The sequence below is a fragment of the Cavia porcellus genome, unplaced genomic scaffold (genome assembly GCF_034190915.1).
Source record: "Cavia porcellus strain 051 isolate PalLab524CR breed Dunkin Hartley unplaced genomic scaffold, mCavPor4.1 scaffold_19, whole genome shotgun sequence".
NCBI lineage: Eukaryota > Metazoa > Chordata > Mammalia > Rodentia > Caviidae > Cavia > Cavia porcellus.
Genome location: NW_026947502.1, coordinates 31363760 through 31377503, shown reverse-complemented (window position 1 = coordinate 31377503; position 13744 = coordinate 31363760). Strand labels below are relative to the sequence as shown.

At 42.8% G+C, this 13744-nt stretch overlaps 1 protein-coding gene across 18 annotated transcripts in view; it reads left to right on the top strand.

Annotated features, from left to right (window-relative positions):
• Window positions 1-13744, top strand: part of Fam193b (family with sequence similarity 193 member B) — a 31761-nt gene that overhangs the window by 319 nt on the left and 17698 nt on the right. For 3 of the 18 annotated variants that reach the window (XR_010041130.1, XM_063230887.1, XM_063230886.1), the window contains exon 2: window positions 13293-13535. The exons of 2 other annotated variants lie outside the window; for them this stretch is intronic. Coding sequence is in view for 15 of the 16 variants with exons in the window: in XM_063230887.1 (XP_063086957.1) it covers window positions 13293-13535 (243 nt within the window). In the remaining variant the exon portion in view is untranslated. Of the gene's footprint in view, window positions 1-4; window positions 6122-13292; window positions 13536-13744 lie in introns of those variants that run through there. 13 more of the 18 variants (XM_063230894.1, XM_063230892.1, XM_063230896.1 and 10 more) reach the window with 13 other exon arrangements.

Below are 13744 nucleotides of genomic sequence, written 5' to 3'. Positions count from 1 at the left end.
ACCTGCTGGTCGGGCGCCTTCATCTACTCTGAACTGGCGCGGGGCGGGGTTGGGCATGGACCATCCCGCGGGTCTGGGGCTGCAGCCTTCTTCCCATTCCGAGGCCAGGATTTCTCCCCACGAAGTGGGAGTAGAGGCTGGACCCCTCTCTCGGCCGGTCCTCCTGTGACCAGGCTGAAGCTGCCCCTTTTCCTCCAAACCTTGCCCAAGCTAAAGGTTCTGGCTGTTACACCCACACTGAGACTGGGCTCTGGGCCTGTGGCCGCAGCTCAGCTCTCTGTCCTCCGCCTCCCTTGGGGCCCACCTGGCCCCTCTCCCCAAAGCCACTTCCTTGGGCACTAGAACCTGCAAGACTGCAGCCTCTTGCCTCTCCCACTGGGAGCGGCTTCCCTTCTCCTGCACTTCTTATGGCAGCTGTGCCCCCAAATCTGTGTCCTGGGCCCTCCAATTGGAGCAGATAATCAGGCTGCCAGGAAGGTTGGTGGGGTTTCTGCACTAAGGTGGAAACCCAGCAAAATTTGCCCTGCCTCTGCCCTGTACCTCTGTCCCACAAGGCGGTTCCCCCGTTCCCCCCTTAGATCCCAGGTTTGGCGAATCCTGCTGAGAGTGAGCAGTAGGAGGATTTTCGAAAGCTTCCAGCTTGCCACCTGGAAGACGGTCACTTAATTTTGAGCAAAGGAGATAATAGGAGGTACCTTGGCAGTGTTCACTGAGAAGTGGGGGTGGCATGGGCCACAGTTGTTCTGGGAGGGTTCTGGCACCCGGGGCTGGGTGGCTCACCCTAAGCTTGCTCTGACAATAGAGTTTTGAGTTGGTCTTTTGGCTGGGCCTGCCAAGGAAGGCAGGCCCCTGCAGGAGTCTTGGAGGGTCGGATGCAGCGCCGGATGAGGATGAGGCGTGGCGGAAGATGCGTTTGGCTCTGCAGACACTGCATCGGGCAGCAGGGGACTCTGGGAGGCTGGTGCAGCCAGAAGGCATGGCTCTTGACAGCCTTCTAGTAGAATCTCTGGAATTGTGCATGTGAGTGGGGATGCCATTTGGGGTACCATTTCCAGAAAGCGTTCCTTGACCTTCCCAGTTGCGTCAGGTGTCCCCCCTGTGCCCACAGCCCTCTGTGCTCCCCTCTGGTAGCACTCCCCATTCTGTCATAAAATGTTGTGTTGATGTGTCTGTTCCCCCGCACTGGCCCGTGATCTCCACAGGGACCCAGCCTGTGTCATCTATCTGATCCTCCAAACCTTGCCTAGGACCTTGCCAACCCAGAGTAGAAATAAATACCTTAGTGAATGAAAGAGAAAATTAATCAACTCAGAACCTGTGCTTATTGTAACCCAGTTTTGATGCTGGTTTCCTTTGTGTCTCACATGACAAAGAGAAATTTTTTAATTAATAAAAAAGTCATCACTATCCTCACTACCACTCCTGCTCTGTGTTGGCATTGGCTCCGGAGGAAATTCTCCAGGCTGGACCCCATCCCTGCTGGGTCTGGCTTCCGTGCCTGAGGCTACTTGTCTCTTTAACCTATTCTGGCCCCCTGGCAGTGCTGTTATGTAAACCTGGGAGGGTGGGAAAAGGGAGAGCCAGGCAGCTGTCACCCTCTCCCTACAATTCAGGTCATATAATACTTTAGGGTTCCTGTCACATAGAGGTGCCAAAAAGCTTGGATGATGACTTTGTTTTTATTGATACAACTTTCCCAAGAGCTATAAGCTTCTTTTAACTCCTCTGATACCTAGGTTCATACTCCACTTAGCTGTTCCACAGCTTGTTCATACTTTTAGTAATGCCAGACACATGACATACCTTCTAATCTTCTCTTTCCCCTTCTATTCCATCTCAGCTTTTAGCAGAAATATAATGCATTAACTACTGATCTGATTATTTACATTTATATATAAATCCTGAGAGTACAAGAAACATGTCAGTCACTATCATACTCCTGATGATTAATAATGTTAATGAACAAAGGATACAAATATTATGCTGTTTTTCAGGTAGAGAAACAGAAATCCATAGAAACGAAATATTTGCAAAAGTGACTTCTTGCTATCAGGCCAAAAAAAAAAAATCACCCTTTCATATTTTGGGGAATGAGGGGGATATGGACAGGGTCTTGCCAAATAGTTGAGTGCCTTGATTAGGCTCACATTTATCCTCCTCGCTCGGCCTCCTGGGTACTGGGGCTCCAGGCATGTGCCGCCACGCCTGGTACTTTGGGGGAATTTTAACAGCCACATAGATGAAATGCACTGACAGAGTATTCTGATTGTGCCCACTGTTTTGCTTAGGTGGGGGATGGAGTCTGGATTCAAGAAGCAGGCTTTTGTGTCTTGGTGAAATTTACCTGGTGCAAGAGTAGTGTTAGTCATTACTCTGCCCACAGGCATGCCCATGTGAGGATCTCTTACCCCTATTCTTACTCACCCCCATTTTATAGGAACAGAGTAGGTAAGGAAAATGGAACTCAACATCACATGTAGGCCAGAATCCAAAGGCAGCAAAAAAAGACTGCTTCAGGCTGAATGTGGTAATGTACACTCTTCAGCCTGGTACTCAGAAGGCTGAGGCAAGAAGATCTTTAGTTCAAGGCCAGCCTGAACTACATAGCAAGACCTTGTTTGTAGAGAGGGGAAAAAAGGCTACTTCCATCCATTCCACAGACTTGTTCCTCGGTCCCAATTTACATAATTTACATGTTTTGTTTCTGCTTTTATCACAGTGTGAACCTGCATTTTAAAAATCAAATGGTTTCTCACAAATCTGGTTTTTGCCTCTTTAATCTAAAGACCTAATGATACCAGGTTCATTTATTCACAAAGTACTAATCCTGAGTAATTTATAATAACTGCCCCATTTTTTAGGTACTGTGTGCTCTTTAGGCCTCTCTGGTTCTCATGGACTCCTTCACTCATTTGCCTAACTTATGCACATTTTAATGCAGGACCTTAAAGAAGGAAAAAACACGCACACAAAAACCTTAAAAGCAGTTGGAAGGAGGCAGTGGGGAATTGTGGAATAGTGTTTACTGATGAGTTGGACTCCCAGCTCTGCCTCATGCTTTGTGACACTGAGTCCCTTTTTTCCCCTTTGGACCTCATCAAGAGGCTGTGAAGCAACTTTCCCCACACATGGTACATAGAGGCTTCTCCAAATGGCAGGAGCTGATCAGGTGACCAGACAAAGCCTGAGTGTCCTTACCTGCTAGCCCTGCTCGCTGTCTTTGAGTTCTCTTGGACAACTCAGTTGGTAATTCAGGTGCATATGCAACTGCCAGGAGACTTGCTAGAATGTAAACCAGCAGTTGGGGGTGGGAGAGATGAGCTCATCCTACCCTTCCCCTCCTCTACCTCTGATCTTTCTATAGTGCCCTTTGGGACTCTGCACAGTTTAAAAGAACTCAAGAGATCCATTTTTCCCAGTGCTCAGAGTAAACCTGCTCCCTTGAGAAACTGGAGCAAATAATCAGTCCATATCTTTATTAAAACCGTCTCGTCATTATTATGTTAATACCCAGCAAGTTTCAAAGTAACCTGCTTTTATTTAGGGTCCACAGAAGGATGAGACAGTTCCTATCCTCAGAGACCTCTCACTTAGAATCCCTACCCACATCACTTCCATAACCAGTAGGAGGAAGTGACACTAAGGGAGTAGCCTTGCCACCTATTGTTCTTGTTTGTGAGCCAGTAGAGACTTGCGGTATAAAAATGACAACAACCTTTGAAGATAAAGACTTACCCACTCTAGAGTTTTAGATTTTTAATTTTTTAAAATGTCCCAGAGCTATAAGCTTAATGTCTTAATATCAGGTGGATGATTAAGATCATAATGCCTTTGCTTATTGCACCTAGAATTTTGAGAGTAAGTACTATTTAAATTCTCCTTATATTGTGCGTGGTCTTTACATACTTAATACATGACTGTAAACTAAATTATAATTTAAATTTTAAAAGTTAGGTTTCAACTAGATATGATGGTGCATACCTGAAATCCCAGCACTTGGGAGGTTAAGGCAGGAGACTCAGTTGAGCCCAAGAATTGGAGGCCAGGAAGGGCAACATATTGAGGCTGTCTTAAAAAAAAAAAAAAAGATTTCTGACACTTTGATTCTTACCTGCCCTACCCTTTTGCTGAGGAAAGGCTGGCATCACTCATTCATTTAGGTTAGCCATAACACACTTGCCTGGCATTCTGCAAACACTAACCAACCCCTGTTCTATGCCAGATCCTGATCAAACTCTAAAGACAGAAGTAAATGTGACATGGTTCCTGCCTACATGGAGCTCATGGGCTAGAGAATGTGTATAATAACTGAAGTAATGCTAGTAGAAACTATAATGTGGCTATCTGTGAGTAAAAGTTCAAATCCTAGGGCCAGGGATTTAGCTCAGTGGCGTAGGTACCTGCCTGGCAAGGGCAAGGTCATGAATTCAATCCTTAGTACCAAAAAAAAAGTTCAAATCCTCCATCCTAGTAAGTGGCATTCAAAGTGTTTCATCCTCTTGATTTTTTTGTGTATAAAATGACAGCTCACTTGGTTAATGCTAGGACCCAGCAAGTACTGCCTGTTAAGTACTTAGCACAAGCTATAGCTCTGATTATTATAGGTGATTGGTGGTGAGGATGCCCAAGACATGACACCCTGAGGAAGTTAAGTCAAAGAAGGCTCCCGGAATCTAGTCTTCCAGGTTGAGTAGAAGTTCTCCAAAAGCAAGATGGAAGAAAGATGTCTCAAGAAAGAAAGCAATGTATAAAGAACCATAGGTGAGCACTGCCCCACTAATTTTTAGAGAGGAAGGCTCAGGATGCAGAAGTTATCAGGGCTCTTATTTCACCACACCAAGTAGACGAGGTAGTAAGGAATCAATGAAGGATTTTCAGCAGAAAGGTGAACATGCTATGCCTCAGTAAATTCTCTCTGATAGCATGTGAAGAAATAATTTGCAGTGGGAGAGGCAGTTGCTATTGCTTGTTTCCACTGTTCCCTTGAACTAGCCTAAGTAATCATCAGATTACCTGTACTTTTCTGGACCCTATCCCAGACCTATAGAACCTGTGTCCAGGCCAGAGCCCAGGAATTCATTGTTGGGTTGCACCATGTGGCTCTGAGTGTGGCTGGGCTTGAGAACTACTGAACTGAAGGGGGGCCTAGGGTTTTGTTCAAAGAATGGGGGTGCCTAAGGGAAGTCTTTTCCATAAGCAGGAATAGAATTTATGACATCCAGTTTCCTGTCAGAATGCTTACCCATGCCTACCATATGCTGTGGCCTCTGCTGAAGGATGGGAATACAGTCAGTCATTCTTGGGGCACAGTCTCTGCCCTTGAAAAGTTCATAGCATTGTGAAGACAGATTTCAATAAAATATATATAATCATGTCTATTCTAGAGAGATGTAAAAAAAAAAAAGTGTTAGAGCATCCCAGGACAAAGCCCAATTTATTCTGCCTGTGGACCTAGGAAGATGTAACACCCAAAGTGAGCCTCTCAAGAAGAGAGGGAAGAGGCAGAGGGAACAGCAGCCATGAAGGTGTGATTGCATTATGTGTTTGGGGAAAGGAATGTTTTAATGACTTTTTTTTGTGGCAGGATGTGCAGAAGCAGAAAAGGACTGAGGAGAGGCATTCTTGTGTCCTGGAAAGGGTCTGTGTTTGTGCCATTCAGTTCTGTACCCATACCGCCACCTTTACCCTTCAAACCCTGGGTGGTTTCTGCTGAATAGCTAGATGGTCATGCATCCTGGACCAGAACATGGTACAATCCCATAAACCATCTCCCCTCTATCCCCTCCCGAGACTCTTGAGTCCTTGTGATTTCCTCCATTCTGAAATGAGTAGACCTCCACTTCAAAGAGTAATGTGGCAAAACTAAGGCAGAAACCAGGGGCCAGAGGGGTTGCCTATACTGGAGGTTCTTATTAGGAAATTAGGGTTATGTTAAATAACATGGACTCGGGTTCAAAGAGACCTCAAAGGTCACTTCTCTTGTCCTCTGTCCTGTGCTTCAAGTAATAAATTTGGTTTGGGCAAGTCTCACTTAGTAAGTTTCCCTGTCATTTCTTCCAGGGCAGAAGAGGAAAGAAACTAACGGGTATTGAGCACCTACTGTGTGCCAGGCCCAGGCCAGGTACTTTACATAATTTATTTCCTTCTGTCCTCACAACTCTGTGAAGTATCGTGTTCTTCCCACTTCGTTAATTGAAGAACCTGAGGCTCAAAGAAATTAAGTGATACTCCACGAGCGTACTGAAAATGGCAGAACTGTGATTGAACTCACAACTGTGTCTCCAAAATTCATGTTCTTTCCCCCATGAAAAACCTGTGCTGGGATTAGAGTAGAGAGTTGCAGTTGGCCCAAGGATCCAGGTAAATTAGCAGCTTGGGCCTTTCAATGGCTACTTGTACCCTGAAGGCAGGTTTAATGGATGAGTTACCTCATTGGGGTGGACAGTCAGGGTCAGACTGTCTCACTGCTCAGTGCTCAACTCATTTTGTACAGTCAGAGAAGATTCTCTACCAGCAGGCTATTCTGCCTCCTATGAGGGGCACAGCCTATGTGTAGGAGTGTGGGTAAAAGTGGGATATGTGTAGTCTGCTCCCTGAGAATTAGCCATCGCTTTAATTGTCAGTATTGGAATGGTCTGAGATTCTTAGCTCTTGATTGTCCTCTCATCAAAAAATCAGGTGATGTAGCTGTGCCATGCCTTCAGCATAGCATGCTGCGAAAGGAGTTGGTTTAGCTGTGTTTTAAATTCTGTCCTTTGTGTTGAGCAGTTAAGACATGAGCCAGAAAGGCTTTAAGCATTCATTTATTCAGTGAATGCCTGCTGCATGCCAGGCCTATGTTCGTGGGCATATGTAAATGACCAAGATTTACTCCCTAGCTCCAAAGAGCTTACATTCTATGGGGAAGGGGGGTTGGAACATACAGAAAATACATCCATTGCACAATGTGAGAGGTGTAACACTAAAAGAATTAGTTGGTCCAGCAAAAGCTTCATTGATCTTTGATAGGAATTTCGCACCTAACCCAGTGATTGTCATAAAATAGGAGCTGGGGAAACATTTTGTTGAATGAGTGGATGAATGGAAGAGTGAGAGACAATAACTGGCCTGATGAGGTTTTCTAAGCTGGAGATCAATCATTTTCTTTGAATCTTAAAGGAAGTTTTAGCTGCTATTGTTGTCTTCTGCCTGCCTTGGTGACTGGGAGGCTTTTGGAGTTTCGTGCCTTGGGAGGAAAGTATTCTCATGAGCCATTTCAGAATAGAATTTGGAACCTGTTGCAGGGCAGCAGGTTAGATACAGCATGTGTCTTGGGAAAATCCTGTGCAAACAGAACTTGAACTCTTGAGACTAAAAGGAACCAATGGGAGGAATGAGACTAGGTTGAGTGCTAGAAATGTGATCCAGTTTCAGAGCAGGCTTTTGTGTCTGCCTGCTGGCCAGAGTTATTCCCCAATACTTCCCAAATTGTGAACAGAAAATTCACAGTGGAGGAGGAAACTTGGGTCATGCCCCAAAGAGCTATCCAGATATGCTGCAAACTGTCATGGTTGCTGATAATTACTGTTCCCTAATACATACTTACTGTGTACCAGGCACCCCTAAAGGCTTTACATCAGCAGCTCTCCAAGTGTTTGATCCTGAGACCCCTTATACATTCCTAAAAATTATTCAGAGCCCCAGAGTTGTTATGTTGGTAATGACTATTGATGTTTACCAAGTATTAAAGTTGAAGAGGTTTTAAAATATTTGGTCACTACACTGAATGTCATGGTACACACCTCTAATTCCAGCACTCTGCTAAGACAAAAGGATCAAAAGTTTGAGTGCACCCTGGACAATTTTGCAATTTAGTGAGTCCCTGTCTCAAAATTTTTTTAAAAAAGGTCTGGGGAATGTAGCTCAGTGAGAAGGCCCTGTGCTGCCCCAGTGCTGCCCTTTCGCAAAATTTTTTGTTTTTTTGTTTGTTTGTTAGTCACTAATTCATTAGAGATTGTCATGGAACCAAGCAGAGTGGTACATGCTGGTAATCCTAGCTACTAGGGAGGCAAGTTTGAGGCCAGCCTGGGCAACTTAGTGAAACCCTGCCTCAAAATAAAAAGGTTGGGAATGTAGTTCAGTAGTAGGATGCTGGGGATGTAACTCATTGGTAGTGTGTGCCTTGCATGTTTGAGGCCATGGGCTCAAAATCCCCAGAATCACCTGAATAAATAAATTAATAATATTTAGCTAATTGTTAATAACAATTTTTTATTAAATAGCTATTTTCCAAAACAAATTAGAAGAATGGTCTTGTTTTCATTTTTGCAGATTTCTTTAATACCATAAAGCTAAAATACATGCCCTGTTTTCAATTGTTGTAATATGTTATTTTGGTTGAAGTATATGAAAAAAATCCTGCCTTATGCATATACTGTACATGATTGTAAGAGGGCAGAATGTTTTAGTAACCTCTCCAGATGCGTATAAATATTCTTGCCAAGATAGAATCTGAGACAGTATTGAAGTTTTTATATTCATATATATTAAAATATATTTGAATAATCAGCATATTTAAAAAATACTGTTCTATGATAAATCATAGAATGACAAAAATCAAATCCATTGTCCCTCTGGCACTTTGAGTGGATCTTTTTTACCAATGCATAATAACATTTTGCCTTGGTCATTTGGAAGATAGATTCATTGAGTTTTGCAGATATTCCAAATGTTTTCCAGTTTCATTTTATAATACCAAAAGATAACATTTTTAATGTCATCATTGCCTCAGAAAAGTCTTAGGAAGCTGTCAACACTTGTGCTTATGGGTGCATGTTTTCCCAAACTTCTGATTTTTGGTTGAAAGCTTTAACTTTATCATTGGCCTACAAATACTATCCATTGTTTTCCTTGAAGTAGTGGGTTCATTTCATTCATTGGTTTACTTTTTCAGAAAATGTCTGCCAAGACTAAATATCTGTTAGTCATTCTGTAGAGTAAATATGGTTTCAGGAAAAAAAAATTGTTTTCCCTTTGATGTTTGTCTACTTATCAAAGAACTAGATTGCACTAATTTAGTGCTTCTCAGTCCAAAGCAGAAAAGTGTTAGGCCAGGTCAAGTAAGGGAGCAAAACTACTGGTTTCAATGGCCCAAATGCCAGCCCATTGGACTCTGGAGTAACCTTGACCTGGAGTTGGGTTAGCTTCTTCACTGCTCTGGGACATGCATTCTACAACAGTGATCCTCTGTGAATAATCCCAATCTCTCCAGAAATTCTGGTTTCACTCAGTGAAGGAAACAGAATTTTCTTGGAGCCTTTTGAACAGTGCTATCAATAGAACTTAGAACTTTCCCCTTCTCTTCCATTGTCTTTTGCTTAAGGCTAGGTCCATTCCCCCACAGACTCTAGAGTTTAATGGCCCAAGGTTTACAAGAACAATTAGGTGTTGCCCAGGCCTGCTAGGTTTTAAGAATAAGCTTCATCAGCCTTTGTGATGAAGAAAAATGGTTGGATGTTTCCTTCAGTGCATTTGACTGACCATAATTTTTTGTGTGGAAATACTGTAATAGGTGATAAAAGTACAATTTAAGAAGCAAGTTGAAAGTGTAGGTTGCCTGACTGTTCCAGCAGTAAGGGGTCATGATTGCCAGAATTTGGAAAATGGCAGGAGATTGCAAAGAGAGCCCCAAACCAAGAACTTTTTTCTGCTAAAGCAACACTTTGAAAAAACAGTGGAATTAGTGACCAAATGCAACATTTCCAAGGCTTAGGAATCTCACCACTCTCTGGCAGTTAAAGCAAAGATGAAAATGTTTGGGAAAAAAGCTCCTAACTTCACAGTGCATTGTACCCAGAGGCAGGCACCAGCACTTAAAATCAAGACGTCAGCTTTGGGGGGTGGTCCTTTAGAATTGCCTACACCCAAAAGCAGAACTTTACAGAACTCTGGGAGGACAATGGATAAACTAATCTCCAGTATAGACTTACTAAGAATAAAAGAGCCAAGACAATGTAGTGAGCACCTACTGCCTGGATCCCTTGAGCTAAGTGCTTTGTATCTCTTATGTCACTTAATCTAAGGGAACTCTATGCATATCAAGTGGTATCTTTTGCTTCAGTTAGAGTTTAATTAGCTTTCTAGGTCCTGTATTTCTCCCTTTACCTGGGAAGATAGCTTATAAAGTTCTGTAAAGTGATTTCCATTGATGGTTAATTAATTTATTTCGTGCATTATTTTGGCTCAAGGGTCACGTTATTTCCATTTTATAGGATTCCATTTTATGTGATCTCTGAAGAATGCAGTCTTCCACTTTTCCACACTTTAAACTGGAACCATTTCTCTCCTGAGTGAGGAGATACGGGCCTTTCTCTGTAGGAAGTACAGTAGTAATTCTAAACACTGTCTTACCAAACTGCCTGCTGTATTGCCTTGAAGATGCCTCACTAAACCTAGCAAAAAAAATGAAGTAGAAAAGTACAGTTATGCACTTGACTTCATGAGTAATAGAGATTAAGAAGTCTAACAAGTTACTGTCTCTCCATCACATGTAAGAGATTCATAGATGCTTATAAAATACAGTGGCCATTGTTCCCATTCCTTCTATCAAGTTAATAATTAGTCCCATATGTTGAACAGAGTATTTTGTGTCTAGCACTGGCCTTTATCACATTTAATTCTTACAGCTGACCATACAAATTGGGACTTAATCCCGTTTTATAGATGAGCAAACAAAAGGTAAGTAGAATTTGGCCAGTGTCATACAGCTGGTGATAGTGACTCAGGATTAATGCCTAAGCCACTGTTATTTTCACTGCGCCCCAGAAACCTCCACAAGGACTTTGGCACTAAGTGTGATTATACTGGTTGCACACTTAAAATAATCAAATGTTTGGCAAGGAGTGGTAGCACACATCTATAATTACAAAGAGGAATCACAACTCTGAGCCTAGTCTGGGCAACTTAGCAATTCAAGACCTAGTCTCAAAATTAAAAATTAAAAAGAAGGAATGAAGAATATAGTTCAGTGAGAAGGCCCTGAATTCAATCCCCATACACAAGGAAAAATATATAAAAGATAGGTTTGCTTTTAATAGAAAATACTTGCCTTATACATTTGAAATTTTGACCATATCTGCAAAATCGTATATAGTACATTACATAAGAAATTTCAAATGTGCAAGACCTTAGATTCAGTCCCAGCATCATTGGAAAAAAAGAGAATTTCAAAAATAATTTTACTCAAACAAGATTTCCATCTTATATGACTTTAGAACCTAATACCGAGATGAAATGAAGGTAAAATTCCTGTGTAATTCCCATTCTGGCCAGGAATGGTGATGCAAGCCTATAATCCCAGCACTCGGGAAGCTGAGGCAAGAAAATCACCATGAATTCAAGTCCAACCTGGACTACATAGTGAGTTCAAAGCCAGCCTGAAATACATAGTGAGACCTCATTTCAAAAAACAAAACAAAACAAAAAATCCTGTCTTGGTTTTTACTTTAGTATTGTCTCCATTACAGGGAAAGAAACCAGTGCTTTGGCTTCCCCTTTACCTACAGTTCCTATAGCACCTTGCAACTGTAGAAAATATAGTTCTAAAAAAGACTTCTTTTGCCTTCGTTTCTTCATCAGCTTTCCACCCTTTCATGAATACCATCAATGGATTCCTTTTGCAGTTATATGAAGTCCCTCTATAAAATTTCTGTTTAGTACTCTTGGTACTACTATTTTTTAAGAAATTGGGTGGCCCAAGTCAGTGTGATTGTAATACTGCAGATTTAAGCATACCCTGATGCCAAGTCATTGTAAGAAGGCAATTTCACTTAAAGAAGATGGCAGCATCTGTCATTGGTAGGATGAGGGTAAGTTTGGAGGTAGATCAGTTACAAATTGTTGTCAAACCACCTCAGGATCCATTTATTATTTCTCCTGAGTCTACTTCCTGTCGGAGTGTTTCTGATCTGGGTTGATCTCATCTGGGCTCGATCAGTTAGCATATTAGCTGGGAAGACTCCATTTTCTCCACACATCTCACATTTTGGCAGCAACTTGCACATTTCCAGCAGCTAGCCTGATTACACCCTCAGGGCATGGCAGAGGCGCAAGAGCAAGCAAGCACAGCCATGCAAAGAAACAAGTAGAGATGTATACACCCTGTTTAAGCCCAAGCTGGCAGTCTGTCTGCTAACATCCCATTGGCTTGAGACAGTGACATGGCCACACAGCGTCAGAATGGGAGGAGATCACAGAGTTGCAGAATATAAGAAAACCATTGAACATGGTAGCTAAATGCAGTTAATCTGTTAGTTAGGCCCCTTCAGTGTGAAAGAAAACCATTAGACTTATGCTGCTGAATCAAAGTTCCCCTTTTAAAAGAAAGAAAAAGGACCAAGTGATGACTGTATTAGGCCTATGCTGTTGGCATGCATAGGGCTTGGCACTTTACCTGCTTTTACAGAGATCCTCACAACAACTCTGCAAGGTAGGTCGAAATCAGAACTCAGAGAAGTTAAATAATTTGCTCAAGGTCATTCCACTGACATGTAATCAGGCAGGAATTAGAATATATGTCCATCTGATCCTGGAAGTCCAGATTCTTTTCACTATTATTTGCCTCTAAGAGCACCAGGGTATGCTTTACCTCCCCAACCAACAAACTTTTCAACTGAGTTGATACTTTCTAATTAGTTGAACATACCTTTTTGAAACATTGGTGAAATCCTAATGGAATTATGCAGTTCTCCAGACAAACCCACATGTTCTCCCAAACTCTCTATCGACTGAAAGCATGCTTTCCTTCTAAAAGGAGATTGATCTGTAGGTCGCACAAGCAATCCAAAAATTGTGGCCCCTCTTAGACACATGAGAAAAAGAAGGGCTAGACGCTCTTTAAGCTATGAAATGTAGGGATGTCAGGGCATTAGGACATCTGAGCATGAGGTTTGGAGTCACATTTGTTGTGGTTCAGCCACTCACTAGCTCTATAACCTTGGGCAACTCATTTAACTTCCTGAGATCTATTTTTTCATCTGAAAGAAAAAAGTGGGGCCAGGCAAATAACTCAGCAGTGTAAGCACCTGCCTGGCAAGCACAAGGTCCTGAGTCTGATTTCCAGTACCCACCCCCAAAAAATGGGAATGATAACACCTCATTTGCAGAGCTGTTGCAAGGATTAAAACTAAATTATGTTTATAAAGTGCCTAACCCAGTGCCTGGCACATACTAAGTGGCATTACTAATACTATTAGCATCCTTTCTAAGGAGAGCCCTTCCCCTCCTGGGAAACCCTGTGTCTGTCTGTTGGACAGGTCCCCTTCACCTCCAGCCAGTCTGTACAGACTTGCTGCCTGCTATGTCACCGGGAACGCAAAGGCTGGGAAGAAGGCCCTTCACAAAACGGACTGGTGTTACAGGGTGAAAAGCTACCCCCTGACTTCATGCCAAAGCTCGTCAAGAATCTCCTAGGCGAGATGCCTCTATGGGTCTGCCAGAGTTGCCGAAAGAGCATGGAGGAAGATGAAAGGCAGACAGGTCGAGAACATGCAGTGGCGGTACGTAACCACTGACAGGGGGCCTCAGGGTGGCCACATCCCCAGGAAAGGTAGGCTGTTCCTTCCCTGTCTTTTCAAGGACTTTCCTTGGGAACCTCCCATGCTCAGATGCTAAAAGAATTGTGGGCTACATTGACACCTTGGGAGCTCAGATTCAGATTCGGGGGAGAGAGAAACAGTCTTCAGGCAACCCTCTGGCCTCAGCATAG